The following is an 18,330-nucleotide window of genomic DNA, read 5'->3' on the forward strand; positions in this document are numbered from 1 at the left end:
GATTTTGTTGGTCACAACGCAAAAGTGGTGGAAGCATAAGTTTACTCCAAGATACCCTCATGGAACATGAATTTTGTTTTTACAAAATAAAACTTCATTGTGTACTAACGTTTGATTTTTTTCAAATACTAAAATCAAATTATTTACTACTGTCTTCGTCCCTCAAAACTTTTCGGCATGATAATTAAAGAGAAAGGATAAATTGGTTAAAAGTAGTAGGACCTACACTTTTTTAAGGATTAAATTTTACTATTTGTAGAAATAAGTCATTTATAATAGAACGTTCCAAAATTGAATATATGTCATTTATAGTGGGACAGAAGGAGTATTACTTAATTATAGCCAGGCCATGCAGTTAGCCTAATAAAATTTGGAATAAAATTTGGAGTACCAACTAAAAAAAGTACTATCAATTAATTAATTTTATGTGTTTTAAATTTTAGTAATTTAAATTAATATAATTTTAATTCAAGGGATTGTGTTATTTAAATTGATGTCATTTAAATTAAATCAAAAATTTAAAAATAAAACTAATTCATATTAATTATTCAACTTGATGAGTCAAGTCAATACAACACTTGACTTATAAGTGATCTAGAATCATGGATGTGTCAGTGCTTGATTCAACCAATGTAGATGCTCTTATTCATCGCAATAAAAATTTGAGCATCACATACTAAGTTTATACTACTTGCGTTCACCAAGACTAATAGTATACAACTTTTGATGTATACGGTGTTTAAGAAACTATGGTAGATACGAGAGTGAAAATGAGTGGTTGTGGTTGAATTGGGTGTGCGGTCATATATAAATGAGTAGTTGTATTTAAAAAGTGAAAATGAGTCATATCTAAAAAAAAAATACTATATTCAGTGAACATCAAATTCGATAATTATTATACATTTTAAGTGGACGGAGATAGCATAAAACAAGAGGTGATCTATACACGATCAATTTGTAATTCTTTTTCGTATGTTTACATTACAAGATCTGTACATGTTACACGGAAAGTATTTGTCAAATAGAAACTTGTTGGTTTTACTCTATCATTGTATAGTAGATAAAACCTATAGCTATAAATCGAATTGTGAGGTTTGAATGAAATTTAGTTACGCAGTTGCGCTCAAGGGTAGCATTTGATTAGTCCACAAGTAATTAGCCAAAAATATAATAAAGGGTAGCAAAAATAGTTAAGTCTGGAAGAAGAAGAAGAAGAAGGTGTGTCGTCGAAAATTCGTCCATTTGTCCTAATTTGCTAGAAATCTTGGTAGTGGATATTTCTAGCGTCAATATCCCGATTCCGGCGGCTTCTTCACAATATTTTTGTCAAAAGATTTCATAATTTGATAAATAATCGGAAAAAATAATCAATTTTTACGTCATCTTTAATTTTACAATTACTAGTTAGGTTTATAGTATAATAATTTTTAACATTTATTTTGCAACTTTCAGGTAATAATCAATCATTCAGGTTAATTATCTCATAAATAGGTTACACTTTTTATCTTCATTTTTAGTAATAAATGTTAATTAGTACTATTTATATTTATTTTATTTTTATATAGTAGATATTATCTATTTTATAAAGTAAGACAGAAATGAAACATAAAAAACTATGGGAATACAGGATACGAACCGCAACTGAAACATATTACTAGAAAATTCAAAATTAAAATTTCCGATGAAACAGTGATTCAAAATAGTCAAATTACACACTTTAAATAATGTTTAGTACTGTCCCCAAAGGGACATCAAGCGATGCGACCTTCTGTATGTGAACAGTGAGGTCTCGGGTTCAAACTCCACTGCTCCCCCTTCCCAACTCCCTCAAGTCAAAAAAAATAATAAAAATAATAATAATGTTTAGTACTAATTTAAAAAAAAAAAAAAAAAAAAAACTGTTTAGTAGTAGTACTTTATTACCACCCAATCTTTTTTCCATTTGGATTTTGGACTCCTTCAATCCTCAGCGGCTGTGAGACTCCGAATTCATCGATTGTCGTATTCCCATTCTCAAATGCCATTTGTTCCATGGTTTGCATCGAAAATCTATGCTTGTGGAAAACGCCTTCTCGTCCTCTTCCATATATGCTCCAATATACAATTAATTGCTAACATAATTAAGATAATAAAATGAAAAGCGATTAAATATATTTACGAAACACAGGAAACAACACACACTTCCAATGGAGGTCCGAAACGAAGACGAGGAAGTAGTGAGGAAGCTGCAAACAGCATGCTCCGATCTGAAAGACATCATCAAACACTCCCTCAACATAGACGCTACCTACAAGAAGATACACAACAAGTTCCAAAGCATGCAAGACAGCCTAAACACGTCGTCAAAGAGAGTCGCTCCTCTGCAGTCTCTATCCATAGCGAACAAGGCTCTCGACACAAGAATCAACCGCGCCATCTCCCCGGCCCTGGCCCTCCTCGACAGCTTTAGCGCCGCCGAGTCGCTGCAGCGCCGCCTCCTGGAGATGGAGAAGAATCCGAGGAAGCTGATGGAGTACGTGGAGTGCGTGGACCAGCTGAAGGCGGCCATCAGCTCGATCGGGCAGGAGAGCGAGCCGGCCATCCAGAAGCTTCAGGAGGTGGTGGAGTTCCTCAGCAGGACCAAGGCCGCCGATCTCTACACCACGGCGCGCTTGAGCGAGACGCTCGTCACGCTCAAGGCGCTGTGCGAGGCCGAGGTGGATTCCATGAGGTTTGATGGGCTGCTCGATGAAGCCTTGTTGAATTTGCAGGATGAGTACGAGGCTTTGCTGCTCAACCTGACCGACGCCGACACCGACGCTCATGCCTTGGAGATTCAGCTTCTCGCCAACATCTCTCACACCTTGGGTGCAAATGATTGCTTGGATATATGCATTGATATGTTTGTGAAGGTGCGGTACAGAAGAGCAGCAAAAGCACTAATGCGACTGAACCCAGAGTACCTGAAAACATACAGGCCAGAAGAAATCGAGTCAATGGAATGGGAGAGTCTAGAAAGCGCGATATCTCTATGGATACAGCACTTGGAGGTGGCGGTGAAGCAAGTCCTGGTGTGGGAGAAGCGCCTCTGCGAGCAAGTCCTGGGGAGCATCATGGACGGCATCATCTGGCCGGAGTGCTTCATCAAGATCGCCGACAAGATCATGGCCGTCTTCTTCCGCTTCGGCGAGGGCGTCGCCAGGAGCGACAAGGCCCCGCAGAAGCTCTTCAAGCTCCTCGACATGTTCGACTCCCTCGAAACCCTCAAGCCGGATTTCAACCAGGTGTTCCACGGCGACGCCGGGGCAGACATCTGCGCCCGCTTCAGGGAGCTCGAGAAGCTCCTCGTCCACGCCTCCACCAGAGTGTTCTGGGAGCTGGGGTTGCAGATCGAGGGCAACCAAGACGGCCAGCCTCCGCCGCAAGACGGCTCCGTGCCCAAACTCGTGCGCTACGCCGTCAACTACCTCAAGAACCTGGCCGTCCAGAGCTACAGCGCGCCCATGGCGCAGGTGCTCAGAACGCAGCAGATGTGGATAGGCGACGCGGTGGAAAACGATGGGGATCTGCTGAGAGATGCAGTGGCGAAGGTGATGGAGGCGATGCAGAGGAACATCGAGTGGAAGAAATCGAGGTACAGGGACAAAGTGGTGGCGCAGATCTTCGCGATGAACACGTACTGGTATATATACATGAGAAGTCGGAACACGGAGCTGGGGAAGCTGGTGGGAGAGGCGTACATGAAGAAGAGGTACAGGAATGCGGCGGAGGAGTCGGCTTATCTATACCAGAAGCAGGCGTGGGGGAGTCTGGTGAGGTTGCTGGAGGGCAAGGAGGCGAAGATGGAGGAGTTTATGAGTGGATTCGATGAGATGTGCGAGAAGCACAGGAGCAGCTACAACATTGTTTATGATGCCGATTTGAGGGAGCAAATCAAGGACGCCACTCTAAGGCTGGTCATGCCGGCCTACACGGAGTTTTACGAAGCGAATTCCTCGGTTTTGCTGGGTTGCCGCCCGCCGGAATCGATTGAGTCATCGTTGAGGCAGATTTTTGAGGGTGCTGACCATACTCACCGGAAAAGGCGATCCATATCTCACTTTGATGCTCATGATTAATTAATTTCTCAAGTTTAATTAATGTTGCTGGCTACCTGCATCTTTTTACCAATATAATATATTGTATTCGGATTTATAATGTGCTCTAGTTTGAACTATAAGTTATTGTGCGGGACGATTTTTTGGATTTCATCCATATTATGAGGTATCTTGCTATATTTCCATAATGCTTCATTAATGTATATATATATCGACATCTACTTAATGTATATATCATAACTTAATATTATTATTGATATGGGAAAATGTTATGCTACAATTTTTTTTAAATATAAATTACGAACAGATGAATATGTATGAATTTATCGTGAAAATGTAGTGTAAAAGTAAATTCACTAGATCTTCATGTAACATGTTACTTTACTAAGATCACCACCAATGAGACTCAGCTGACCAGTGTAAGTCCGGTGCCAGCGATCCCCTATGCGCTGCGGAGCCCAATAGCTCAAAAGGAGGGAATCACTTAAGAGCCCCTCAAGGAGCTCGATGGGTGGAGATCCTCTGATACTCCCTATTCTCCTGTGATTGTGATTACCTTTCTGTATAATGCTACATATTCTTGGCATTGCTATGTTAATACCGTTGGTCTTGATGAAAATAAGATTCAATCTAAAGCAAAATAATAACAATGCACAAAATGACTTTTTACTAACTTTTTTGCTCATAAAGTCAAATATTATCATTAATTTGTTTTAAGATTTTTTAAGACACTTTTTTCAACACATAAAATTAATTATTCAATATTTATTGCAACATATCGACAACTTCATGTATATTTTCTACTATAATTTTAACTTTGAAAAACTTATATGACCTAATGCCACAATAACATATAGTAGTATATACAATTAACATGATCGAAAGCAATCACATTATTTGGACAAGAATATGCATTTTCCATAAGAATCAATAAATGAAACTATCAATTCTCAATTAGAAATAGCCGTAATTATAAATTTGAGTTTTAAAGCTAAAATTCACAATTAATCCATAAAATTGGTTGTGAATCATGGAGTAAAATAATAAATATTTTTAAAATATATATATATATATAAATAATTTAGAAAATTTTAAAGTGCACCCTGTATCTCATAAATCATGACACGCTTATATGGGTGATAATTCATTTAAAGTGCACCCTATTACATTGGTACATCAGACGCTAATTTATGAATCCTCGAAAACTTGGCAAATCGAGTAATTTCGAAAATTTAATTTGGAAAAGAAAAGAAAAAAGAAAAATTAAATTCTAAAAACTGAGAAGGAATTTAGTAGTAATATTCTGCCATAGGTTCCGCGGAGATCATTTCCAGCTTGATGTGAAAATACAGTAGTACCCCTTTCAGCTGAGAGCCCCCCATTTCCAGATTTCTGCAGACGGAAAAACAACTTTCATAAACTCCACCATTTTCGCTTCTTCCACATTCTTCGTCCAATCAAAATCATCTATATTCCTACAATTTCAATCTCTTATCCGAGATTCAAGAATCGTTGCACTCACTTGTGGAAAAAAAAAAAAAGAAAGAATTTTGATTTTTACTTTTATTTTTTATCATGATTGAAACATTGATTCCATTGTCGTTCGGCGATTTCCCGGACGACGTGCAGCTCTGCGTGCTGTCGTTCCTCCGCCCCGCCGACCTAGCGGCGTTCGCCTGCACCTGCAAGCGTTTCGACGCCCTCTACCGCCACGACCAGCGCCTCTGGTTCTCCCTCTGCCACCGCCGATGGGGGTCCAAAACCCTAATCAACAAATGGGGCGGCGGCAAGATCTCCTACAAGCACCTCTACCGCGTCCTCCACGAGTACGACACCCTCATCGGCTTCTGGCGCCGCTGCGGCGACGCCGCTGCATCGGCGCCGCCGCTCGTGTTCTTCGAGTGGGGACCTTTCTACATCACCGGTTCTAGGGTTTCGCCGTCGAAGAACAGGGGGTACGGAGTGATCAAGAAGCCCTATTTATGGATGAGCATTGCGCCGAGTGGGGAGATGATTAACTACCTGGATCCGGACGGGAAGGCGGAGCTGACTGCGGAGGATTTGATGGCGGAATCGGGGGTTGTGGAGAGTGAGTTGATTCAGGTGAATGTGAATTTCATTGGGGATTGCCATGTGGTGGTGGAGGAGAATTTGGGGGTCAGTACCAATGGTTCTGCAACGGATCCGAGCTCGCCGGATTTGAGAGGTGAAGAGTGTGATAACGTTTATGGGTCGCCGCCTGACAGGCTGATGACAGAGATTTATCAGTGTCTGGCGAATAGGACGAGCCCCGGCGGCAATGGATCGTCGAGGCGGCAGAGGAGGAGGGAGAAGGAGAAGCAGAAGCAGGGGAGGATGAGGAAGTGGGACCCTGAGCATTTTGTCAAGATTGTCAATTGCTCACCCAAACCTTCCCGCCCATTGCAGGGCCTATGGAAGGTATTCTCTGATTATTTCTTGCTACTGGGCTTGATGGTGAAGCTAGACTATATAGTTACTATTTGTTTTTTTGGGTCAAATCCTTGTGAGCTTCTTTGTGATATGTCTGATGGTTGCGTTTTGGTCTGTTGAATTAGGCAAAGTTAGTGCTTGATGAAGTGATGTGTGGTATGCATTTAGCATTATATGCATCTTTCTTTAGCTTATCTGATGGTAAAGTGAAGGTTGAACCAAAAATGAGCGATATAAAGTAAAGCCTGAATCAAATATGTTGAGTTAGAAGTGATCCATGTGCTTAATATGCAAAAACAGCATTATATGCATTTGTACTGATTTCTAAAGTAGCACGACTAGATTAGATGATTAGATGTGTACTTGTTCTGATATATGCAATTAATTTATTTTTGAATTCTTGTGCACATTGTGCCATTCTTTGATCATCTGATACTAGAAATATGTAGATTACTCCAGTTTAGTATTGGCTAATTTGATCTGATACATGATTTGCCTCAAACCATGAACCTGAACGGTGCTCGCCTTGATCAACATATTATAACTTTCATTATGTGGTATCTATATGTAGTGAGGTAAGGCTAGTTGATGGTTTCTCTCCTCCCACCTGTTGGTGCAGGGTATTTGTGATGACATGAGCTTGGATTTCTATCTAGTGAGCTACGATGATGTTGGGGGTATAGCTTGCAGGAAGGTCGGGGATTCCTATAGACCTCTGACTTATCATGCCCCAATATTCTGGACCTCAAGTTTGACATTCTTCGAGTCTCCTCTTTCTCCTGAAGAGGACGACATATACCATTGCCGGTCGCATCTTAGGCCAGCAGCAGAAGCAGATGAAAGCCATGATCATATTTCAGCTTCAGATAATGGAGTTGTCTCTCACATGCTTTACATCAACTCAAGCTATGACTTGGTTATTCCAGACTTAGTCGGGACTACAGTAAATCCTAGGCGGGTCGAAGGGAGGATCTGGCAGTACAGAAACGGCACATTCGGGTTTGGTTTCCTACGAGACAATTACATTATTGACCTCAAGCATATTGCCGTAAATGGTCACCTTCTTGATACAGTCGAACCTAGCAATGGTTGATGAGACCTCCATTTCAGCTAAAACAAATAAATAGTAGGATAATTTCCTATGAGTTAGTTAAATAGAATACGGGGGTTTCCTTCCTTCTTAGGAATTCCTTTGTACATTAGTGTACTCGATCAGGTTGTTGAATTGCTTATCATCATTCAATTATTTATTAAATCGTTCCATCTGTATACATCTATCAATGTATAGGATATGTGAACTTTAAATTGCTTTAGTTTTTAAGAGATTCAGAGAATTTGGTGCACAGAAATATGAAATGGGTAGTTACTGTCCAAGTCGTTCTTGATTAAGGCTGCATTATGTGTTGAAATGTCTCCTTTCTTTTCAAACACTAGTATTACTCCCGTGCTTATTTAATTAAAATAGTAAAATAAAATTATATTTTAGAATATTATAGTATGTGAATATAGTAGCATGAAAAAATCATCTTATAGTTGGTGATAACAAAAAAATTATATTTTAAAATATTATATTTAGAATGAAGATTGTAGCCTTAAAATAAAAATGAAATCATCTTATAATTGGAGGCGTATCAAATGAATGACCAAGAACTTGACAAAACCTTTTTATCTAATGATTATTATTATCTATTTAAAATTTCCACCAAAATATTTAGATATTTTTCTTTCAAATTTTCTATTGGTCTTGAAAGGGTTTTTGAAATTTTTAATTACTTTTTACTGATTAGTTTTTTCCCTCCATTTTTTCTCTTTCTTCTTCCATCAATTTTTTCATATTAATAAATATTTTCATACACAGACAAAAATAAAAGAATTGTAAAATTTTAACAAAGAGAAAGAAAATAGAATATTTTAAAATTTTAGGAACTTATTTGTTTTAAATTTATTTTTAATAATTTTTATACCATATTAAATATTTTGTTATAAACTTAAATATAAGATGCTTATTAAATATTTCTTCATAAATTAAATTTGATATTATTTAAAAAAGTATTAAAATTGTAAAAGAAAAAAGAGATGAAAAATAATGAAAAATTTGATGGGAGAAGAGAGAGAAAAAATGGTGGGAAAAAATGAAGGGAGAAAACTCCTCTTTTATATATTATATAGATTTGACACAAGAGCATTTTTCCTTCCTTATTTTCACTTCAAGGGTGGATAATATTATCACACCAAAAATAGAGGAATAATATTATCCACCCTTGAAGTGAAAATAAGGAAGGAAAAATATTTTTGTCAAATGTTGGGAAAGAAATGAGACATTTAAATACATAAATTTTTGTTATACATTCTTTTCCATGGCTAAATTTATCCATCAAAGTAAACGCAGTAATCTAATGTAAATATTTTAGGGCTAATTAAAGTGGGTGTAAGATAATGTTTGTATTACCTTGAAAGAGGCTTCCTGTTGTTTGGAAGAGGTGATCCAAGTGAGGCACTCCCTCCAACGAGTTGTACTCTCGAATTCAGATTTGTGTTTTTACAACGAGTTATAAAATTTATGTTTTTAGACGTCAATAGCTTTTTTTGAATGCTTTTACTCAAATCATTAGTCAGTATTGATGGCATGTTAGAGGTAGCCGGATCTCAACATCTTTATGTGAAGGCAAGAATGTGCAGATAATCAATACTTTCATCCACCAAGATAAATAACTAAATCCAAAAGAGAAACCTTAAAACCAGCTTTGTGGTACACTCTGTTCTTGTACGGAATATATAAAATTACATAGTTAAGTTAACAGAAATGGGCATTTGGTCTAGTGGTATGATTCTCGCTTTGGGTGCGAGAGGTCCCGAGTTCGATTCTCGGAATGCCCCTTTTTTTTTGCGTTCAATACTCCCTTCATAATCTAGATATGTAGTTAACTTTTTTGCGTTCAATACTCCCTTCATATATTTTTTTTTGCGTTCAATACTCCCTTCATAATCTAGATATGTAGTTAACTTTTTTGCGTTCAATACTCCCTTCATAATCTAGATATGTAGTTAACTATTAATGTTCGTAGTGTTTTATTACTATTTCTTTTACTGTGAATAAAAAAACAAAATTAATTGGTTCATGTTCATAGTGTTTTATTGGGCACAAGTGACGTCATTTAGTTGACCGTAAAATTTGTATTGTCTATAGGTGAGATTTAAAAAAAATTAACCTCTATACTCCCTTCATAATCTAGATATGTAGTTAACTATTCATGTTCATAATGTTTTATTACTATTTCTTTTACTGTGAATAAAAAAACAAAATTAATTGATTCATGTTCATAGTGTTTTATTGGGCACAAGTTGACCGTAAAATTTGTATTATCTATAGGTGGGATTTAAAAAAAAATTAACCTCTTCACCATATTGTAGGGGGAAGAAATTCGTGCCTCACAATCTCATGTGTGCCACTATATTCCATACTTATATCTATTATTTTAAAAATATTTTTTATAAAAATAAAATTTATTATAATACTAAGAATTATATTCAATTTTCGATATTAATTCCATATTCAATATCGAATTGTTGAGAAATTCTTTGGGCATAATTAATTCGATATTCAATTTTCTTCATTGTTGAGAAATTCTTTGTGCCCACGAAAAATTCAAATTGCTATATATATGTCTATCATCTAAAACCGCGTTTAAGAACATATGGCATTGTCAGAGGTCTATTTAAAAAACAAATTAAACATCTCGTACTCTTCATTTTTCATCACATTCAAAAAACTAAACGTTCTAATCAATTCTTTTTTATATATTTTTTTATCAAAAAAAAATCTTTTTTATATATTAAAATAAAAAAAAACTTAGAAACCGTCAAAACTGAATTAGTATTACATAACTAGACAAATCGAGAGATTAAACAAATCACATATTGAAACCTTGAGTGACAAGCAACTAAGGAGCACACAATTCTATTTCCATAAGTCTCTCTCCATCCCCCAACAAGTCAACCTCTGCAAATCCAAAACATGATGTATGAAGCTTCCACAAAACTTCATCGTTCTTTCATTCCCAGCTAGAAAATTATACTATATGTCAATATGCGTGTATAGTTGAATTGTATGGATATTGTCATCCCAAAACAAGGAAAATAAGTTGTAAGTACGAAGCCATCAATGTTTTACATGTTCATCTGCGGCAGAAGAAGCCTTAGCCGACAGTCGACTTGGAAAAGAAGCAGATTGATAGGCAAAGACAGCAGGAAGAGAAACCCTTATGCAGAGGGCGGGTTGGACAAATTCCACAAGCTTTTAGGTGATGTTGAGGAAGAGAAGCAGCAGATTTACAGGCAGATTGGGGCAGAGAACATATCTTTTGTGCGATTCATCTATTCCGACAGCTTCAAGCATGTAAGGCCAATCGTTGTGAGAGTGAAGAACAACCTCAAACTTGGTCCCAGCAATAACTCGGATGAAGAAATAGGTGATGAAACAGAAGAAGAGGAGGTGGTGATGATGAAGATGAGATGGCATGAAAGCAGCTGGTTGTGTATTGGTGTGATGATTGTGTTGGTTTTGGTGTTGGTAGCGATATATGGAAGATCCTTCGCCATTCTGTGCGCCACTGTTATGTGGTATTTGTTTCCTCTCATCTCATCATCATCAATTCATCACAAAAATACTCCAAATGTGGGGAAATGTTAATTTTAATTTTCAATATTTGTATATATTCAAGTTTTTTATGAGTCCTACTTTTGAGAATGAGTTAGTGTTGTTAATTCAAAGACAGATTTATGTTTACCTCTCATTTTAGATTAATCTCTCAAATGCTGATAAAATGAAATTCACTACAAAAGAAGAGGGAATTTTCCATCGTCATTATTTAATTTAAAATCTATCGTCCTTGGTCGGGAAATTGGCGTAACCTACAATGAACATCTTCCATCTTTTGTTGTGAATGCACTGGCGGAACCCAAATCTCATTTTCAGGAATAAATCCATTGCAAATTGAAGTCACACAATTTTATTGTTGCATTTAGTGTAGGGGCACTTGATCATTGGTATATTCATGAAACTTATTGAGAACATGCATAAAGAACAAAGATTTCAACTTCCTCCACAAACTCTTTGGTAAGACTTTCGTTTGCAACACATTTATACATCCATTCTCGATCAAAATTCATTTTTCCTAATCATACCAAGCGTTTTTTTAGAAGTATTATACGAAGCGTTTTAGAATATAGTATAATATTGGTGTATTTTTTCTTTTATATATAAATATTGGTGTATTTAAATTTGTTGAATTAGGAATTTATGTTAGATTTATAGTTTAATTAATTATGATTAAGATTTATATTGGTGGTTTTCACTCCCTTCGTCACTGAAACATCTTCAAGGAAAGGCAACACAAATTTTAATAAAAGTTAGTTGTGTATCTAATGAGTGGAGAAAGAGTCCCACAATTAGAATATATATATATATATATATATATATATATATATATGAGCGCGCTCCAGTGAGACCCCCTATTTTTCGTGTAACATGAGTACAATGAATAAGACATATAATACTAATGAACAAAACGTATATCTAATGAACAATGCAGTATATACTGATGAATAACAAAATTTAAAATATTATGCTCCCTCCAGGATTCGAACCCTGCGAAAAAAAATCACCCTCCAGATACAATATCAGCCATAGGATTGATAAAATAAACGCACCAGATCGTGCCCTAAATCTCACTAAAATTAGGGGGTCTCATTGGAGCGGCCCCCTATATATATATATATATATATATATATATATATATATATATATATGGGGCCGCTCCAATGAGACCCCCTAATTTTATATATATATAAAGTGATGATATTGACTAATGGATCAATTAAAATGAAAAATGTTGGGTCCATTTATTGCAATTAGTAAAAGTATGTGATAATTGTAAGAGTAATAGTTAATGGAATTGTTTTCAAAAATGAACTAGGAAGATATTTTTGGGACGAACGAAAATAGAAATAAATGAAGATGTTTCAGAGACGGAGGGACTATATTGTTTTAAGGGTCACTTAGATAAAATCATGACAGCAATCACTACTGTCGCCTTCTCCATCCGGCGGCACACTTCCATTACAAATTTACAATCATATATAAAAAAGCTCTTCTACGATCATTTTTTCTGGCGTTTTGTGTCATGTAAGTTATAAAAAGAATAATTTTAAATACAATGTATTATTCAACAAGCCATGTCAATTTTTTGAAGTCAGAAAAAAAAAATAATAATAATAATAATAATAGATCAGGATATAATTCAAATGCAAAAGTAATTTAAGATTTAAATTGATATTTACCCGTGAAAAAAATTATAGAATAACTTAAGCCAGGTAAACACTGAAAACAAGAGAAAGCCATCCTCATCAAGGCACCACTTTCTTGTAGTCCATCAATTTCACTAAACTCTTGAAACCTATAATTGCGTCCTGCCTTCTCCAACTTTCGAAGAAACGAATTAAACAGAAAACACACAACTAGAAAATGTCTGCATTTCTTCAGAATCAAATATTTAATGGTTCTAACGTTTCTTTTCTGTCTACATTAATCAACGATCACAATATACATGAACCAAATTCGTAGATCAATTTCATTCCATCGTAGTCAACTAAGCTGAATACACATGTTTTAGTGTACATGTCCTTCATCAATCTCTTTGCTTGATGCTATCAGGTCAGAATACATGTAATTGTTTTCGACAGTGTTGCTTGAAGCATGCATCGTTCATACAGCTTCACAGTGCAAAGGATGATACCCGTCGCGCCAAAAGAAAAGAATTGCAATGTGCTCGTAGACTGAGATACATTACCTCAGATCTTGAAAGAAAGCAAGACTTCAATAGTAGTAGGGCCAACCTTTTTCTGATTATCCATGGACCATGGCCAATCTTGTGCGACATTCAGACTTTCTTCAATCCTGCAATTTGAAAGAATTGTCATCACTCCCTCCTCAGAAATTCAAAAACAAGGCACGAAATAAGAAGATGAACGTGAGCATTTGTGGATTCTAAGGTATAAACAAAGAAGATTTACCCTGAACCGTTTCCTGCGTGCATCCTCAGGGCTAAGTCGAGACACTTGCGACTGCCATCCAGAACCTTCACTTCTATAACTTCCAGCAACAGTTGCCGGAGTCCATCTTTTACCTTGTTCAGCTCGGCTTCTACCATTTCGAAAGAAACCATCTCTGTCCCAAGTGACATCATAATCAGCTCTCAAGCGTGATCCTTGCTGCATTAATAACAATTTTTTTGCTGTACTTATTCCATGCCACAAATAAAATGCAATGCAGATTTTGGCAGCAAAACCTATGTGTTGATTTGTTGTACTATACACGTACAGCCAATAAGTAAGATATGCTAAGACCAAGATTGCAGCAGTTCACACAAGACAGCATCTAAATTAAAAAAGAAAAGACAAGCATAACAAGATTTCAACAATGATTTTGGCAACCAAGTCTATCTCAAAGTCAGCCAAATCTGTTCAGACCTACAACTGCAAGAGTATATAACAATGGGGATGAAAAGATCAAATAATGGTTTGGTAAAAAGTAAATAAAACAAGTATAAAGCATCAGTAAAAGATGATGACTCCAAAAAGGGCATAATGCTGTCTACCTTATTTAAGGAGCGGCCGCATAAAACCTTCAAGGCATTACAGAAGTCCTTGTGACCTTCAAACTGAACTACAATCTTGCAATGAAGACCTGAAATTAGGTTCCCAGTGTCTTCATCCCCATCTTCACCTGTGTTGTCCTCACCAACATCAAGATTCCTAAAGGGGAAGAAGAATTTATAGGTGCAACCATGAGAAAACAAATGTACTGCAAGAGCATTAACAGAAATATGGGTTCTGGAGAACCCAACCCCCACCCCTCCCAAACACACACACACACACACACACACACACACACACACATTCTAAAATGCAATGGAACCCCAGAAAAATCATACTTCTTTGGACCAAATGAAAAAAGATCCCACTTGTTTACCATGAAAGTAATACCTTTGCACATAAATTTTATGTGGCCAGTTACTTCTCTGAGAAAACCTTGTAATTACAATAGATGACTCCAAATAACATATAATTTGACCAGCTTTTTTCACAGAGAAACTTGAGTAAACCCTTTTACAGCTTGATCATAGGAAAAACAAAGGTATAACATATATTGACACAGATATAGTGTGCACCGTCTATTATACATGTCCAGAGCACATAGACGGTATACCAATAACTAGAGATCAAAATAACTTTTCATTTCAACAGCAAGTAAAATTTCTAAAGCCCTTTTTAATGGCAATCTCTAATGAATCCAAAAATGGGAAGGGGGGGGGGGGGATATGAGGACCAGGAATCGAAATATGTTGATCATGCTCCACTTCATCCCCACGAAAGTTAGTCCTAGATCCTATGCCAGCACCACAGTAGGGTGTTATCTACACCTAGCCAGATTTCCTATAGAGATAAGGTATCTGTCTGGCTGAGGAGCTGAGCTCCTATTTTGGTTTTTAATCTTTTCTATTAACTGCTGAACCCTTTGACATTTTATACCATATGCAGGACCTAGATGCTGGTCTCAATCATGTATGAGAACGTTCAACAAAAAATTATAACTGTTCCTGTAAGTCATTCAGTTTCCGCGTATTGTAGAAGAGAAATATAAAATACATGTTCCAGATTTGTGCACAAAAATATTCAAAGTAGCATTTTATGAATCAATGACAAAAATGCACAACAGTTAACCTCTGAATCCTTTTGTTAGCAATTTGATCATCAATGTCACAGCCATGAAATGCACTAAAAGCTAATAAAGAACACACCTTATCTTTCCAAGGGCTGAAAAAATTGTATGAGTAACTAGCATCGAGGGTTTGGATGAAACCCGAGGCTCAGCAAACCACCTAGAAGGCACACCTCTCAATATAATTGTATCAGGCTGCTGCTTATCGCTCCTTGAATATCCTACATGCATGTTAAGATTAATGGCCATCTCGCATTTGTGCTAAAAGAAAGGAAATGGTCTAAAATCTTCCCTGTAAAAGCTAAAGAAATATTCATCTCGGTACGTAAAAACTCAGAAGCAACTTATCATCATAGAAATAAATATCTGTAAGCTAGACTGAGAAATCCTGCATAAACCAAAAGAACTGTTTCCCACAAATGAGATTGGGACGAAATTTATGGATTCCCATCAAAATCATTAGGTGTAAGACGGCTAATCTGTGAAACATTATAGAGGATTTCTAAAGGAGAAGGTTATTTCCCGTAGAGATAGTATTATAGTAATATGAGTATCTGAAGTTTCAGCAGAAAGGCCTCGGTGTTAATTGAGAAAAGAAGCTCCTAACCCACTCCATTTGACAAGTGACACAATGTAACTCTAATCAAATTATATGGCCAGGGTGCAATTTCGTGCAATTTTTTGAACAGTAATGTTTCAAGTGTGAGATTGAAACGTTAAACTTTAAAGAGAATCACTATGGCTTTAACAAATTATCCATGAAATTCTCAATTGTAATATACAAAGACTCTCAAAACAAATAGTTTTCTCCAGAATGTGCGACATGCAAATCACCACAAGACAAGATTCTGGCTGAAGATTTCATCAAATTCAATTAAAGACAGTAAAAATGGTAATCACTTAGTTGCTGATGATCAAAATCAACCCTGTCCAAGTCGAGCAGCCGCACATTTTTTTTATCCCCACTGCCCAACATCTAAAATCACAGTGCTATAAATGTAAAATTTTCTTTGACTTCTGATATCTTAAGCGGTACCAACCTATTCATAACCTGTTCTATACAAGAAAAAAAGACGGGATGCCCTAAAAAATCAACAAACATAATGAAGAATTGATGTTTCCAATCATATCCAATCAACTTCTATACCGTATGCTCTGCCATGCCATCTTCCACTTCTCATCAACTCGCAAAAGAAATGTTCATAAGCTTCCTCTTTAATTCTCACATTCTTCATCCACATACATTACTAATATCATTATTAAATCAACTCCATTTAGAGCAAAGCATCTCACGCATTTATGCTGAAAATTCAAACAGAACAAGCAAGCCAACATAAAGAATGACGAAGGAATCAGCATACCTCTCGATCCAAACGCCGCGATCTCCTCCCACTCCTTCCGCATCCCTTCAAAATCATCACCTTTCGGCACCTCAACACTCAGCTTGAACTTCACCCCCTCCAAATTCAACTCCATTCCATCCATCTCCGTCACTATCCCCTTCCTCCATTCCAGAAACTCTCGCTCCACTTCATCCTCACCGATAAACTTCAATTTCTTCGACAGAAACTCAAAATCCAACACGAACAAGCTCCCACGCGCCACAGGGTCTTCACGCTTCCGTTTCTTCATGTCCCTGTACTTCAAAACTTTGATGTCTTCTTCAGGAACAGAAATTGAGTGTGACGTTTTGAGATAATCGATTAAAGAGCGCTTGAGCTTCCACTCGTCGATTAGGGATACGGATTTGTCTGCGCGGTGAATTGTTAGGTTGAGTCTGACTCGGGGGATGAGGCAGAGACCGGATTCGAGTTCGAATGGTTCGGTGGGGAGCAGAGTTTTGAGCGGTTTGCGGTGGCTCATGGCGGAGCGCAGTCACGGCACGGCGGCTGGGAATTTTTAAGGGCAGTTCAGATTAGAGCTGCGGAAGAGTAAAATATCTTCGTCACAAATTTGAACTTCCTGCTTTTGAACACAAATATTAGGAAGGGTTTAATTAAAAATGAATCCACTCTATTAAAAAAAATTAAAAAGAAATTAAAGTAAGGATTAATTGCCCATAAAATACTGAACTTTCGTTCAATTCTGATTTTGCACAAAAACTTTGAACTATAGCGTGAAAATTACTAAATTTTAGATTTTATCTGTTTTTACTACTAATTCAAATTCCGGTCAAATATCAGGCTAATATGATGTGCCAATATTTGACGTGACGTATTTATTGTTAATTTTTTATTAATAAAAAATGAACACAAAGCAAATAACCAAAATTGTCAATAACTTAATATATCAAATCAAATAATAGTATTTTTTTAATTCTCGAGTTTAAATTAATTTTTTTCTAATTCACTATTACACAACTGATTACTCCAATATATAAAATAGAAGTCATTCAAATAGTATAAATATATATAGTTTATAGGGTTGGAATTAAATCTACCCACATCAATAAAATGTCTTGCAAAACTACCCACTTTGAAAGTCAAAGCCGAAAAGTACACTTGATGGTGATGGGTTGCTTGGTTTTTTGTAAAAGTTCTTACACTTTTCTTACACAAGTACAATTGTGTAAGAAAATGTGTAAGATAGGTAGTTAAAAATGCACAAAACCAGATAAATGTGCAATTATTGTAAGATGATTGACGTATAATGCCCTAAGTTTGAAAATAATGAAGGTAAGTTTGTGTATAATAAAACAGTAATACGAGGATGAAAACCCGGCGGCTAATGCTAGCGGCTATGTTTTACTGGCGGATAATGTATACATTAGGTTCATAATTTTTTTTTGTTTCCAAATATACTTAAAGTACAATTTTTTTCATCCTCGTATTACTGTTTTATTATACACAAACTTACCTTAATTTTGTATTTCTTTTTTTAAAATATATTCTATGAAGTAGAAATACATAATAGGCTTCTATTTAGACAAATTTGGATTATAGTGGTGTAATAAGTCTCGAATTTTTTATTTTATTTTATTTAACAGGAATTAATATAGCCTAACGCATAAAATAATAGAAAATG

At 36.3% G+C, this 18,330-nt stretch overlaps 4 protein-coding genes and 1 non-coding gene across 6 annotated transcripts; 4 read left to right on the forward strand and 1 right to left on the reverse strand.

Moving 5' to 3' along the window:
* The first annotated feature begins 2,057 nt into the window (after positions 1-2,057).
* Positions 2,058-4,255, forward strand: LOC130995324 (exocyst complex component EXO70I-like). The gene has a single exon (XM_057920571.1). The coding sequence runs from the start codon at positions 2,187-2,189 to the stop codon at positions 4,095-4,097; it is 1,911 nt and encodes a 636-aa protein (XP_057776554.1). The 5' UTR covers positions 2,058-2,186; the 3' UTR covers positions 4,098-4,255.
* A 1,120-nt stretch (positions 4,256-5,375) lies between these two features.
* On the forward strand, positions 5,376-7,798 carry LOC130995325 (F-box protein At3g12350). Its single transcript, XM_057920572.1, has 2 exons — positions 5,376-6,515; positions 7,147-7,798. The coding sequence occupies exons 1-2, from the start codon at positions 5,652-5,654 to the stop codon at positions 7,618-7,620; spliced, it is 1,338 nt and encodes a 445-aa protein (XP_057776555.1). The 5' UTR covers positions 5,376-5,651; the 3' UTR covers positions 7,621-7,798.
* A 1,534-nt stretch (positions 7,799-9,332) lies between these two features.
* TRNAP-UGG (transfer RNA proline (anticodon UGG)) lies at positions 9,333-9,404 on the forward strand. The gene has a single exon. It is a non-coding gene; the product is annotated as a tRNA-Pro (tRNA).
* A 1,285-nt stretch (positions 9,405-10,689) lies between these two features.
* Positions 10,690-11,217, forward strand: LOC130993839 (uncharacterized). The gene has a single exon (XM_057918877.1). It carries the CDS (start codon positions 10,690-10,692, stop codon positions 11,215-11,217), a length of 528 nt encoding a protein of 175 aa, XP_057774860.1.
* Positions 11,218-13,044: 1,827 nt separating this feature from the next.
* Positions 13,045-17,280, reverse strand: LOC130995326 (uncharacterized). 2 transcript variants are annotated; one of them, XM_057920573.1, is made up of 5 exons: positions 16,668-17,280; positions 15,386-15,527; positions 14,183-14,339; positions 13,599-13,796; positions 13,045-13,482 (listed from the first exon to the last, which is right to left on the reverse strand). In XM_057920573.1, exons 1-5 carry the CDS (start codon positions 17,167-17,169, stop codon positions 13,477-13,479), a joined length of 1,005 nt encoding a protein of 334 aa, XP_057776556.1. In that variant the 5' UTR covers positions 17,170-17,280; the 3' UTR covers positions 13,045-13,476. The 2 variants fall into 2 exon arrangements, with proteins under 2 accessions (XP_057776556.1, XP_057776558.1); XM_057920575.1 differs by lacking the exon at positions 13,045-13,482 and having other exon boundaries at positions 13,603-13,752; positions 16,668-17,259.
* Between the last annotated feature and the right edge of the window lie 1,050 nt (positions 17,281-18,330).

The sequence above is a fragment of the Salvia miltiorrhiza genome, chromosome 7, assembly GCF_028751815.1.
Source record: "Salvia miltiorrhiza cultivar Shanhuang (shh) chromosome 7, IMPLAD_Smil_shh, whole genome shotgun sequence".
In the NCBI taxonomy this organism is placed as follows: Eukaryota; Viridiplantae; Streptophyta; class Magnoliopsida; order Lamiales; family Lamiaceae; genus Salvia; species Salvia miltiorrhiza.